The following is a 13,703-nucleotide window of genomic DNA, read 5'->3' on the forward strand; positions in this document are numbered from 1 at the left end:
TCTCCACGCTTAACCCTTTCGCGTCTGAACCATGGCCTCGCCAGCCCCGTTCCCTATCTATTCACGCCCCGTGCTCTCTCTGCACGCGGCGGCTTCCGCGAGTAACACAGCGTAGCTTGCGTCTCCGCCACTAGGATTCAATCTAAGTTCCCCGGGCTAGCCTGGCGAATTCAACCCAGCGTACGTCTCCGCCCCACGATTTGGCTTCCCGTCCTTTGCTCCCCGGGCTAATCAGACGGATCCCAATCTGGCTTACGTCTCAGCTTCTGGTTTCAACTTTTCGCCCCCTATTCCCGGGCTAACTTGAGAACCCCAAAGTGGCTTTCGTTTCCGCCTCGGCCTGCCCCCCACGGCTTCAATTTCCCTAACATTTTTCTCTACCCGGTATGTTTCCCCAAACTTTCCTCCAACGATATTCCTCCCTCATTTCTCCTGGCCTCTCCCCACAGTCCGCGTCCGAGTCTGTTTGTTCTAGCTTTCACTTTCGCTTTCGACCTTAGAGATTTCTCCCAGCTTCCCCCCGTAGTCCGTATCCGAATCTATGCCTAGGCTTTCAATAGCTTCTTCCGGCTCCCTTTTCGTCCGGCTTTTCCCTAGGCTGTTTGCTAGTCTCTCTCTCCGATATTTTCCCAATTCTTCCCGTTTCTTCCCGTTTCTTCCCTCCTAAGTTTCATATCCGTCCTAAGTTTCCTATCCGAGTCATTTCTTCCCTCCTAAGTTTCCTATCCGAGTCAGGTTTCCTATCCGAGTCACTTCTTCCCTCCTAAGTTTCCTATCCGAGTCACGGCACCATTATGTCGCTCCCCCTCTTCGTGGAGGAGCAACACTAAACCCTGCCTAGGCTTCATATCCGAGTCACGGCACCATTATGTCGCTCCCCGTTTTCGTGGAGGAGCAACACAGGACCCTGCGCTGTTCTTTCGTCTGCTCGGCCCTCCCCGGGTTTGCTGCTGGTTCTTCCCGGGTTGGCTACTATCCCTTCCACCTCCGTGGAAGGGCAGTTCCCCCTGGCCACATTCCCCACTTCCGCAGGGGAGCGGCACACCGCCGGCCGGTTCTCTCGGGGGCTGCACGGGTTCCCTTAGATGTTCCCCATAGATGTTCCCGGTGCATGCCGTTTCTCTCCTCCTTTATAGTCCTTCTCTGCCAATCCCGACTCGGCTGCCCACACGCCGAGTACGCTGCTCTCCAATCAGGAGCAAGTCCTACAGTTAATTGGTTGAACTGGAGGCAGCTGTGCGGAAGCTGTTTACTTCTCTCCCAGCGCCATATTGTGGGAGAGCAGATGCATAGAATAAGTCTTAATTCGAGTAACTTAGTCTAGTCCGGATTGCTCCCCACAGCTCTGAATCACAGCTGGGCGCCCTGACAGTACCTGGGGGGTGGGACTGCCTCCTCTGGGCTCCAGTCCATCACAAAGCCCGACTTGCAGGCAAGACACTCACCGGAGAGCAGAGGGCTCCTCTCCCAGCCAAGTGTCCACAGCCCCAGGGGAAATGACCTTCCTGAGGCCAAGGACGTGCTGGGCACACACGGGTCTGGCCGGGATGTCACAGAGTGGACGTCACAGAGGGCCCATTTTCTGCATGGGGATGTCCCCATCCCAGCTGACTAGAAACCAAGGGCCTCGCCAGTTCTCTGAGGTCTGACCGCAGGGTTGGACCATGCTTCCTGTTCCTAGGCCAGTGGGTCCATCTACTCAGCAGTCCCTGTGGCTACAAAACCTTGTAACTGATTGGGTGTGGAGCAGAGGCCTCTTGGTGTGAAGTGACGGGGTGACATGGAGCACTGGGCACCTCCACCCAGCCTGCCCAGCGGTGGGCCCGACACAGGAACACCCACCTGATCCAGGCACCCCGGCTCAGCTGCACAGCCCCCAGGCCTTCTCACTGGAGCGGAGCTGACACAGCTGCCTCCCGGGAGCAGCAGCACCAGCTCCTGGTGCTCAGCCTCACTGCCCGTGGCTGGCCATGCCTGACCCACAGCCCCCTGCAGGGGACACCAGGCCAGGAGGCAGGCCCTGCAGTCTGAATCCCGCTCCAACAGGCTCAGGAGGGAGGGCAGCAGTGCAGGTGTGGGCGGATGTGTGCACTGCACCTGTGCCCTGTGACTGCGGTGTAGACAAGTTCATATGGGAACAGTGACTTACGTCTCTCTGAGAAGGGAAACCAGGAGACAGACTCACAGAGCACCACAGCCAGGAACAGCCACACCTGCCAGGAAGACCCTGGAAGCTGGGGCGGAATCTCCCCTACAGCCCTTCCAGGAGGGTCCAGCCTGGCTGACAGGTTGCCCCCAGACCTGCAGCCTTGGGAATTGTAACCGACATTTCTGCTGCACCAACCCACCCAAGGTGCAGAGCCCACTGAGTTATGATGCTGAAGCAGGCAGAGCAGGATTTCAGACAAGCCTCAGCTGGGGGCCAGGCACCCCCAGGTCAATGCCCTCACTGGGGGCTCAGCTCCTGGACATGGAGGGCAAGGAGGGCTTTAAGTCCTTTCAAACAACCACAGCTCAGCTTCCAACTCAAATGTTTACCAAGGGCATCTGGGCAGAGAAAGGGGCATTCTGGGGCAGGTGCACAACAGTTAAAAAGGAGAGCTTTGCCTTCCTGGGGAGCCCCACTCCCCCGCACACATCCAAAGGGACCATGGCGGTTTCCCAGCCCTGAGCACCCTGGAGCTCCCACCATAGGGCTCCCCACCCCACCCCCACCATCCGCCTTTCAGCTGCCTTGGAGACAGGATGTGCTGTGCACCGGGTCCACTCCCCACCCAACCTGTTGGGCAGGGACAGCAGCAAGCCTGGACGCTGGGGTCCGTGCTCAGGGCAAGATGGGAATGTTAGTGCTGAGGACTGGTTGGTGACCCAGTGGTCCCAGGATGGAGACCAGCCCTCTGCCAGCTTGGGCGACCGTGTGCAGGGGCCTCTGAGATGGAGCAAGCACTGGTGGGGCTACCGTGGCAGCAGGTGGGGCTGGACACGGCCCGGGCGCAGGGGGCAGCAGGAGCATGGGGCTGGGTGGTAGCCCTCAGTAGGAGTTTAGGGCCTGCTTGGAGCGCCTCTTCATGTGCACGCGCTCGTGGTGGAGGAGGTCCGAGTTCTGCCCAAAGCTTTTGACGCAGTAGCGGCACTGGAAGGGCCACATGGCATCCTTTTGGTGTGTGTGGCCGCGGTGCCAGGCCAGGGGCTCCCGGCGCTGGAAGCCCAGTCCCTCCTCGCTCTGCTTCTCCGGCTCCAGTCTGCTGGGCTGCCGGTGGATCTGCCGGTGGGAGAGCAGGTGGGAGTTGAGGCGGAAGCTCCTCCCGCAGGAGCCGCACCTGTAGGGCTTCTGGGCCTCGTGGGCCTCCAGGTGGCCGTCCAGGTCCTCGTCTTCGCTGAACAGCTCCCCACACACAGGGCACACGCATGGCTTCTTCCGGTCCTGGCGGCTACGCAGGTGCCGTACAAAGTTGACCCTCCAGCGGAAGGCCTTCCCACACGCGGGGCACACGTAGGCTTTCCTGGAGGCGGGCACCTCGTCCGCTGTCTCCTCACTGCCCTGGCAGGGCTGAGGCCCACAGGGGCTGTGCTGGGAGTCCTCGTCCCCAGAGCTGGACAACATGATCTCGATGGTCACCTCCTCTTCCTCCTCCTCCAGGCTGTTCTCCAGGATCTGTGGGCCGCCTCCAGCTACAGGAAACCAAGCTGGTCAGGGGTGCCGCCAGCCCCTGAGAACCCTACCCAGAAGGCCTGGCTCAAAGCCCAGAGACATCTGTTCCTGCAGTGCTCCTGGGTGATCTTGGTCCTGGCTGGCCCTGCAGGGACCACAGGTAGAGCCACGAAGCAGCCGTTACAGCCCAGATGCTGTGCCCTTCTCTCCTCCCTCCCCTCTGGCCACGGAGGCCCCTCCAAGCTCAGGGCCTGCACTTCTCTGTGTAGGGTGGTAACCATGGGCACACCATACACATCACCTTCCTTCCCCAGTGGGAGGTCCCAGGGGTCCAGGAAGGTGCCTGACTCTGAGCAAAGCCCAGCCTCCCATTGCAGCCCAGTCACAGCCCACTTGCCCCATCACAGCCCATCATTCTCCCATCCCACCTGGTCACAGCCCAGCAGCCATGTGGTTGTATGGTCATGCCACACATGTGTGTGTGTGCGTGCACCATGCATGGGTGCAACTCCGTGCTCCAAGCCCTGCTGTACCTGGGTGGGTGCTTGGAGGAAGCGCCATTTGCTGGAAGGCCTGGGACTCCAGCACCTGCAGCTCATCCCGTTTCCTTCTTTCTTCCACCTCGAACAGCTGGAGGGCTGGGAGGTCTTTGCAGGGGAAAGGGAAAATCGTGTGTCTGGCACCGGGGGTGCCCCAGGGGCCGGGCTGTGAGCTGAGGGCAGCCCCGGGAGCCACTCAGTGTCACTGAATGAGTGAGCTTGAAGGCAGAAAGGGCCAGCACCACGAGGACGGGTCTAGAGTCAGCAAGAGGGGCCGGCACTGTGGCACAGAAGGTTTAGGCACGGCCGTGGCGCTGGCATCCTTATGAGCACTGGCTCCAGTGCTGGCTGCTCCACTTCCCATCCAGCTCCCTATAACATAGCCACTGAAAGCAGCGGAGTAGGGCCCAGGTGCTTGGGCCCCTGGCATCCACGTGGCAGACCTGGGTGGAGTTCCAGGCTCCTGGTTTCAGCCTGGTCCAGCCCTGGTTGGTGCAGTCCTTTGGGGAGTGAACCAGCTGATGGAACATCCTCGTCTCTTCCTGACAACCACTGCCTTTCTTTCTTTCTTCCTTTTTTAAAAGCTTTATTTTTTATTTGAAAGGCAGAGTTACAAAGGGGGAGAGTCAGGGAGCTCTTCCATCTGCTGGTCACTCCCCAATTGTCCAAGAGGCTCAGATTGTGCCAGGCAGAAGCCAGGAGCTTCTTCAGGGTCTCCCATGTGGGTGCAGGGGCCCAAGCACCCACATCATCTTCCACTGCTTTCCCAGGCCATTAGCAGCGAGCTGCATCAGAAGTGGAGCAGCTGGAACGTGTTGCAGGCAGTGGCTTTACCTGTTTTACCTCAAGGACAGCCCCAAAACTCTCTCTTTCAAAAGAATGAATAAATAAATATAACTGTGCAAAAATAAAGCCTTTGAAAGGATCAGTACTGACCCTGGTCTGCATCGTCTGGTGAGGGCCGGCTTCTCGGCTCAGGGACCTCCTGGGGCGGAAGGTTCAGGTCCCGCCTTCTGGGACCTCACACGGGGGTCAGGGTTTCATTCATGAAACCTGGGCACAGACGTCCCCACCCTGCCACTCCAGCCCAGGCAGCCCCGGCCCACGTCCTCCTTGCAGGCTAGCACGGTCCTTGCATCCCGACAGCCCCATCTGGTGCAGGTGTGCTGCAGGTGTGACTGTGGAGACGACTGCTCCTGCTGGGAGTGGGATCAGGCACATTCCAAAAGGGAGAGATGCGGGACAAGAGGGACAGGTCCAGACAAGTCCCAACCTGCGGGCGGGACAGCAGCCCTCTCTGGGCCTGCATCTGGGCCTCCAAGGCTCTGTGGCTTTGGGCGGCCCTGCCCCCATGCCCCTCAGTGTCCCAGCTGGGATGTCCCTGAGTGTCCCAGGCTGGGTCCAGGACAGCGACTCCACCAGTCAGGGACTCTTGCACTGACGCTGTCCCGCCCCGGAGGCACAGCGCGGGGACTTGGGGCCATGTGTGGAGTCAGCCAGCTGATGGAGTCAGCCTCTCTCTGCCTTTCTAATGCACACTCACAGGGCCACACCTTTCCAGCTGTCTCCTGAGCTGCCACTCTCATTCTCCTTAACCCAGACAGCCTGAGAATGTTCCGGATCTTCAGGCTCTGCTTCCCTTCTGAGTACCAACTCCATCACAAATCATTCCCCTTGTCTCACGTTCATCACCCACAAGGTCTGCCTTCCACAGGGCACGGATCGGGGCACCCCCACTCAACCCCTCCCCTGTGTGACCAGGCCTCACCCACGCACGTGTCCACCAACAACCTGTTCTCACCGCACAGGACCAGAGGTTGGCCCCCGAGGACGGCGCTCCCCTGGCCCTGAGCCCTTGCCTGGGTATTCACAGCAACACAGCTTTTTCTAGGACACAGCCCAGACCCTTCCAGCCTCTCCACAGCACCCGGCTCAAAAGCCACTCCCACACGTGGTCTGTCAGCTGGCACCTGCTGCCCTCTGGGCCGGCCTCCCCCAGGTGTCCTTGGCAGGTGTGCAGAGGGCCCTGCAGGGTGGAGCTGGGCCAAGGCCCTGCCCTGGTCACAGCAGCCTTCCTGTCACTATCCCCGCTTGGCAGAGGGGCTAGGCAGCTTGCGGTCTCTTACCGGCTCTCACCACCATCTGCTTGGAGACTAGGATTCCAGACCCTGATTCTGAGGGATGCACACATTCAGACCCTTGCACCAGAGGAGAGGGTGAGCTGGAGATGGGTGGGGAGGAGCCCTAGCAGCACACAGCTCAGGGCCGGATGTGAGAACAGGCCTTCTCCCAGTGCTCCCAGTGACACCTGCAGACCACCACGGTGCTCACCCCCGTCTACTCTGAAGGCGCAGTGTGAGGTGGGCATCGGCTCCCGCACCCCCCTGAGAAGGGATACATCAAGGGCAGCACTGACGCACCCAGCGAAGGGGTGAGGTAACCCACAGGCAGCCTCCAGGGACAGACGCATGTGCACCAGTAAGAACAAGTCAGGAGGCGCACGGTGCAGAGGGCAGCCTGGCTGGTCACCATGTACAGGGCGCCCAGAGGGAGGGGAGGGTCCAGAGCAAGGCAGACAGGGGCAGGCATGGTGGCACAGCGATGCCGGCATCCTGCTTGGGCATGCTGCAAGACCCAGCTGATCCACTTCCGATCCAGCTCCTTTTAATGCACCTGGGAAAGCAGCGGGAGATGACCCAAGTGCTTGCTTGGACCCCTGCACTCATGTAGGAGACCTAGAAGAAGCTCCAGCCTCTTGTCTTTGGCCTGGCACAGCCCTGGCTATTGTGGCCATTTGGGGAGTAAACCAGCTGATGAGGATCTCTCTCTCTCTCGTCCCTCTAACTCTGCTTTCCAAATAAATTAGACAATAATTAAATAAAAAATTAAAAGTAAATGCACACAGCCCCATACCATAAAATGCACACACAGCCCCACAAGACAGAGAGAATGATCTGGACAAAATATTAATGCCATGGCTGAGAAACTGCTCTGTAACACCAGAGAAAGTTAACAGTAGTTCAATAATCTTCACAGCTGCTTCAGCCAATCTGGGTCCATCTTGTTAGCTCACTTCTATTTTTACCACTTTCCAAGGGGCTCCTTTTTTTTCTTTTAAAGTGTCTTGAGGTTTGCTTATTTACTTAGTTGTATTCATTTTATATGGAAGCTGGAGGGGGAGGAGGAGGAAGGAGGGAAGGAGGGGGAGGCCGGAGGAGCAGGGAGTGAGGTGGAGAGCTTCATCTCCCATCCACTGGTTCACTCCCCAGATGCCCCAGTAGCCAGCGCTGGGTCAGGCTGGAATCAGAAACTCCGTGGGTCTCCAGGTGAGTGGCACAGGCCCAAGTACTTGAGCCATCACCTGCTGTCTCCCAGGGTTCAATCAGCAGGAAGCTGGCGTCTCCCATGGGAGATCCCAGGGACTTGAACCCAGCACCATGATCTGGGATGCAGGCATCCAAGTGATGTTATAACCGCTGAGCCAAGCTTGTACCCTGGGCTTGTCATTTTAATTGCGCCTATGTTTTCAGTACTGTAACAGAAAGGCCAACACTATTCCAACTTTAAAATAAAAAAAAAAAACCTTAGGGGCAGGGGTTTGGCTTGGAAGATAAGACACTGTTCAGGAAACCTGTGGCCCACCTCAGAGAGCGTGTGTTGGATCCCTCACTCTGGCTCCTGGTTCCAGCCTCCTGCTAACACAGACCCTGGCAGGCTGCAGTGATGACCCCAGAAATGGGACCCGCACATGGGAGATTGGAATTGGGTCCCTGGCTCCCAGCGTCAGGATATTTCAGGAGTGAAGAACAGATGGGAGCTTGCTCTCTCTGTCTCTGTCTCTCTGCCTATCCAATAAGGAAATATTTTTTAAGACTCCCAACCTAATAACAACCCCAATGTGTGTCCCTCTCCTGGTGGTGGAAGGCAGTCACTGACATCAGTGCAGGACGGGCAGCAAGGAAGTTCTCAAGTCAGTGCCACAGCAACTCTGATAAAAAGGCTCTGAAAGCAGAAATGGGATTTAGAGGGCTGGCACTGTGGTATAGCGGGCAAAGCCTCTGTCCGCAGTGCTGGCATCCCACAGGGGGTTGCTGCTCCACTTCCAATCCTGCTCCCTGCTGATGGCCTGGGAAACACCAGAAGTTGGCCCAAGTGCCTGTGGCCCCGCACCTCTGTGGGAGACCTGGAAGAAGCTCCTGGCTCCTGGCTCTGGCCTGGCCCGGTGCTGGCTGTGATGGCCATCTGGGGAGGGAACCAGTGTATGGAAGATCTCTCTCTGTTTCTATCTCTCTCTCTGTACCTCTGACTTTCAAATAAATATACCTTAGGAAAGAAAAGAAATTGGATTGAGGAACAAAACTGGACTGATGTAAAAGTGTAGACGCAAACACTGGTCCTCAGGAAAACTTAACCTGCAGGAAAGAGAATGAGGCAAGGCAGTCAGATGACTCTCAGCCCATGTGCCTGATGTGGCGGTCGACTATTTAGACCCAGAAAGTAGGTTCTAGTCCTCAATCACAATCAAATCAAAATAAAAAGCCAAAACACTAAATAAAAAAATCTTTCCAGGAATAAAAATAAAGAGAAATGATTGGCAGATGTTTCACAAAAATATTACAAATGCCTACAGTAATGAAACAGAATGAGTGAGATTAAGACCCATGACAACTAGAAGCAAATGTGCTTGACAGATGGCCTAGATCACACACACAGCCCACAAGGCACATCTGGAAAAGCCTCCATCCTGAAGAAAAACACAGGCCAAGGCAGTAGACATTTACAAACACATGTGATGGGGCTGATGTTGTGGTGCAGTGGGTTAAACAGTCACCTGCAAGGCCTGCATTCCATGAGTGCACGTTGAAATCCCAGCTGCTCCACTTCCAATCCAGCCGAGACTTGAACCAGTGCCCAAATGGGGTGCCATTGCCACTGGCGGAAAGTTAACCTATTAAGCCACCTGCTGGCCCCATAATAGATCTTTATATATAGATTTAAAAAGTGAGAAAGAGGTCAACATAGCAAAGAATGCACACACCATGTCATCACTCCCACTTTGATGATGAAGATTCAGAAAGAAGGGTGATGATATTTCATCAACAGCCTTCTGGGCCTCACGCAGAAAATCATCAGATTACACCTTCCTAGCCTGGAGGCTGAAATGCCCACACCCAGTCACAGAGAACCCCACAGAACCCTCAGACACATCTGAGAAGGTCAGTTCACAACACTCAGCATATTTTTATATACTGTCACAAGCACCTGGAGGATAAATGAAAAAAATCCAAATATATCATTTATAAGCATCAAAAAAATCAAAAATAAAAATTTTTCCAAAATATATGTGCCTGACCCTAATACCGAAGAGTGCCACAAGTCAGAAAACTGCATGGATTTCAAAAATTTTTGCATCAAAATAAACATTTTTAAAATAAATTTTCTGGAATTTATCTCCTTTAATTTTAATTAATTAATTAAATTTGAAAGGCAGAGAGACAGATCTTCCATCTGCTGGCTCACATCCCAAATGTCCTGGGTCAGATCAAACCTTGGAGCTCCATCCGTATCTTCCACATCTGCCTTAAACTTACTTTTTTACAAAAAAGATTTTTTTAAAAGATTTATTGACTTGAGGTAACAGACAAAGAGAAAGGTCCTCCATCTGCTGGTTCACTCTCCAAATGAGCTCGGTTGACTGGAAGCCAGGAGCCAAAAGCTTCTTCCAGTCTCCTATGCGGGTACATGGGCCCAAGCCCTTGGGCCATCTCCTACTGCTTTCCCAGGCCATATCAGAGAGCTGGATGGGAAGAGGAGCAGCTGGAACTAGAACCAGCACCCATATGGGATGCTGGCACCACAGGCAGAGGCTTAGTCCACTATGCCACAGGGTCGGACCCTAAAATTACTTTTAAATTTCATTTTCCATGAACTTTTTCAAGCGCCTTCACACACACACACACACACACACACACAGGTACTTCAAAGTTTGTGGACAATGGAATTAAAGGTTAAGTTCGGGGGCCAGTGTTGTGGTGCAGTGGGTTAAGCAACCACCTGCAACACTGATGTCCCTGGTTCAAGTCCTGGCTGCTCGACTTCCAATCCAACTCCCTGCTAATGCACCTGGAAAAGCAGCAGCAGATGTGGGAGACCTGGATGGAGCTTCAGGCTGCTGGCTTCAGCCTGGCTCAGACATGGCCACTGAAGCCATTTGGGGAGTGAAACAGTGGATGGCAGATCGAGCGCTCTCCCTAACTCGGCCTTTCAAGTCAATAAATCTTTAAACACACACACACACACACACACACAAAAGCTGTTTGCTTTGGTATCAGGAAAGTCTTCCCATATTACATTTTCCATGAAGTTTATGAAGACCCCTCATATAAATGTAACTAATGAATCATTCAGTCAGCGGGGAAATGCACACTAAAGCCACACCAAAGATCCCCTTTAAAGGCCTACATTTTCCGACAAGAGCAAGAGTTGCTGAGGCTATGACCAGCTGGCCTTCTGCCCTCCGCTGGGAGACCACAGGACAATCCTATGGGCAGTGGTGGCTCCTCACGCAGCTCTCTGGACACAACCTCCAGCAACTTTGTCCAGGGCCACAGACGTACACAACAGCTGGGGTGCAAGTGACCAGCTCCTCACCAACGGGGAAATGGACAGACAACTTCAGACATGTGATGGACACAGCTGGTGATAAAAGAGCACCCACTGGGGGACAGCAGCTATGCATCAGGCCGGGGCAGGGTGGGACACAGATGACCACGAAGGTCCAATGCCACTCATACGAAGTTCTCAGATGGGGCGCTGGGTGGGGCGCAGCTGCACTGCCAGGTGTCTCGGGGACTTGGTGACTGTGGCAGCCACACAGCTGCACCCATTCATGAGCAACTCCAAACTGCACCTACTGTGTATGCAAGTCATGGCTCAACAGATTTTAAAGAGAATAGACTTATCTTAAAACCTTAAGTCGGGGCCAGTGCTGTGGCACAGCGGGTGAACGCCCTGGCCTGAGTGCCGGCATCAAATGTGGGTGCCTGTCAGGGGAGACCCAGAAGAAGCTCCTGGCTCCTGGCTCAGATCGTGCAGCTCCGGCCGTTGCGGCCATCTGGGGAGTGAACCATCAGATGGGGGACTTCTCTCTCTCTCTCTCTGCCTCTCCTCTGTGTAACTCTGACTTTCAAATAAATAAATAAATCTTTAAAACAAAACAACCTTAAGTCGATGAAGATTAAAAGATGTAACAGAAAAGCAGATACCTATGTGGTGGGTGACCAGGGCAGCAGCTAAGATGCTCTCGGGACGCCCACATGCCGTATGGAGGGCCTGGATTACAGTCCCAGCTCTTCTTCTGATACTTCTTCCTGCTCTGCACACCCTGGGAAGCAGCAGGTGGCAGCTCAGGCACTTGGGTCCCTGCCACTTATGTGGGAGACCTGGACTGAGTTCCAGGCTCCTGGCTTTGGCCTGGCCCAGCCTCAGTTGTTGCAGGCATCTGGGGAGTGAGCCAGGGGATGAAGGATCTCTGTTTCTTTCTCTTCCCCAGGGAACAGGTATAAAATAACTCAGACCCCCATCCCAGTGACCAGCCACACGATCCACGTGGGGCTCAGGACCCACTTGGCTGGCGTGCCCACTGCCGACCCCCAGAGATCTGTATCACCACTGCCTCCTACCACTTCAAGAACCACTGCCCCCAGGACATTCCGGAAATCCTGAGCAGGACATGTGCCAGGCGAGGATGCCAGGGGGCTTCTGCTTCCGGGTGAAATCCCCCGTGGTGACTGCAGTGCTTGTCTGGGAAGCCAGTCGTCATGTGAGCAAGCCACCAAGGGCAGCCTGCATGCAGCTGTGTAGACTCAGGAAGCGTGGGGTGCACCGGGGGAAAGCAGGGCAGAGAGGGCAAGAAGGGGGAGGGTGGGGAACTGAAGGGATTTGCCATTCCCGATCCTGCCCCCTGCTTGAAATAAATTCCAAAGAGCTGAAAATAGAAACAGAAAACCTAGTAAATCCTACATCTATCCCATTCTGACCCAGAGGCCTGAGGAGGGGCTCAAGGGGCCTGCTGCTAAGGGTGGGCATGGCCAACCCCACCTTCCCATGCTGTTGCACAGGAGGTGGAGCCCCGGGAAGACACAGAGCTCCCCTGAGGGCTTGCTGGAGACACTTGGTGCTGCTCCTCTGTGAGGAACAACAGCAACTGTCACTAGGAGGAACACGGGAACCTGGCACTCAGAGCAGCTCGGTGGGAAGAGTGTGCAGGGCTCTGGGCATGCCTAGGAGGAGCAGCCCACCCAGAAATGGCCCTGGGAAGACAGACTTGACACAGAAGCTCGTCTGGGGGCAAAATCATTCTGAACTCCACGTGGGTCTCTCATGGCACATATCTTCCATGACCTTTGGGAAGACTCTGCCTATGCATGGACTTCAAAATGCTTTGGTATCAAAATAAACTTATCTTTTATTCCCTTTTCAAGTTTCTATTTATTTATTTTCATTTTTATTTGAAAGGCAGAGAGACAGTAAGAGAGAGAGAAGAAAGAGATCTACCTGTTGGCTCATGCTTCAACAGCCAAGGCTGGGCCAGGCTGAAGCCAGGAGCTTGGAATGTGATCTGGGCCTCCCATGAGGATGGCATGGACGCTGCCTCTGAGGGCACACATTCACAGTCTACTGGATGGAGAGCAGCAGGACAGGAACCAGGCACCCAAATATGGGATGCAGGTGCCCCAAGCAGCACCTTAACCACTGCGCTAAAGTCTACCCAAAACTTGTATTTTAATTCCATTTTCATGAGCTTTTTGAAGTACCATTGTGGGTGCAAATATCACAAAACCTGAAACCCTGTTGGTTCCAAGCACCTCAGACAAGGGATCCTCAGCCTGTAGCGCATCCACTATTCTTCATTCAGTTTCCTACTGGCCAGGGAGTGTGCAATGAAGCAAGTGCCCACGTCCACGGAGCCCATGCTCCGTGGAAGCAGATGATGCCATGCCAGCCAACCAAGCGCTTGGAGGAGAGGCTCTGTGATGGGACGTCACAGCTGAGACAGTGACGGGGCAAGAAGGACCCAGTGTACCTGCCTGGCCAGCACCACCTCATCTCTGCAGAGCCCAAGCAAGCCCCACAGGACATGGTATTGGGCACACCGAGACCATGCCCTAAGGACGCACTCATGGCCGTTACAGGACTGAAGTCACCTGGATCAGCCATCACTGCCTGCAGAGTGGGAGGAGGGCTTGAGACCCACCTGTCTCACCTCTTCTGGGCTGGGCTGAATACCTTGTGAGGTACAAGAAGCAAGGTTTCAAGACTTGCAGAGATCACTCACCGGAGGCAGCTAAGGGCGGTCACCTGGGGGGCACCCCACATACTCTCTTCCTGAAAAACGGGCATGTCCTGCAGAACTGAAAGAGACCAGACGAGGGTGTCCCAGTGAGCCAGTCCCCGTCCCACTCCAGGGCTGTCCGGCAAAGGAGACCAGGGGATGGCACCAGCAGACAGCT

General features: G+C 55.1%; 1 protein-coding gene across 1 annotated transcript; it reads right to left on the reverse strand.

The window, feature by feature from the left end:
* Positions 1–2,514: 2,514 nt before the first annotated feature.
* Positions 2,515–6,559, reverse strand: LOC103347194 (zinc finger protein 496). Its single transcript, XM_008253667.5, has 3 exons — positions 6,523–6,559; positions 4,186–4,299; positions 2,515–3,672 (listed from the first exon to the last, which is right to left on the reverse strand). Exons 1-3 carry the CDS (start codon positions 6,557–6,559, stop codon positions 3,032–3,034), a joined length of 792 nt encoding a protein of 263 aa, XP_008251889.4. The 3' UTR covers positions 2,515–3,031.
* Between the last annotated feature and the right edge of the window lie 7,144 nt (positions 6,560–13,703).

Source organism: Oryctolagus cuniculus, chromosome 6 (assembly GCF_051225735.1).
Source record: "Oryctolagus cuniculus isolate XC-2025 breed Fujian yellow rabbit chromosome 6, ASM5122573v1, whole genome shotgun sequence".
Classification (NCBI taxonomy): domain Eukaryota; kingdom Metazoa; phylum Chordata; class Mammalia; order Lagomorpha; family Leporidae; genus Oryctolagus; species Oryctolagus cuniculus.

Coding starts and splice junctions, on each gene's coding strand:
- LOC103347194 (XM_008253667.5), bottom strand. CDS start 6,559: ATGCCCACCTCACACTGCGCCTTCAGAGTAGACGGGG. Junction 4,300..6,522: donor CGCCTTCAGAGTAGACGGGG/GTGAGCACCGTG, acceptor TCCCCTGCAAAG/ACCTCCCAGCCCTCCAGCTG. Junction 3,673..4,185: donor TCCTCCAAGCACCCACCCAG/GTACAGCAGGGC, acceptor GGTTTCCTGTAG/CTGGAGGCGGCCCACAGATC.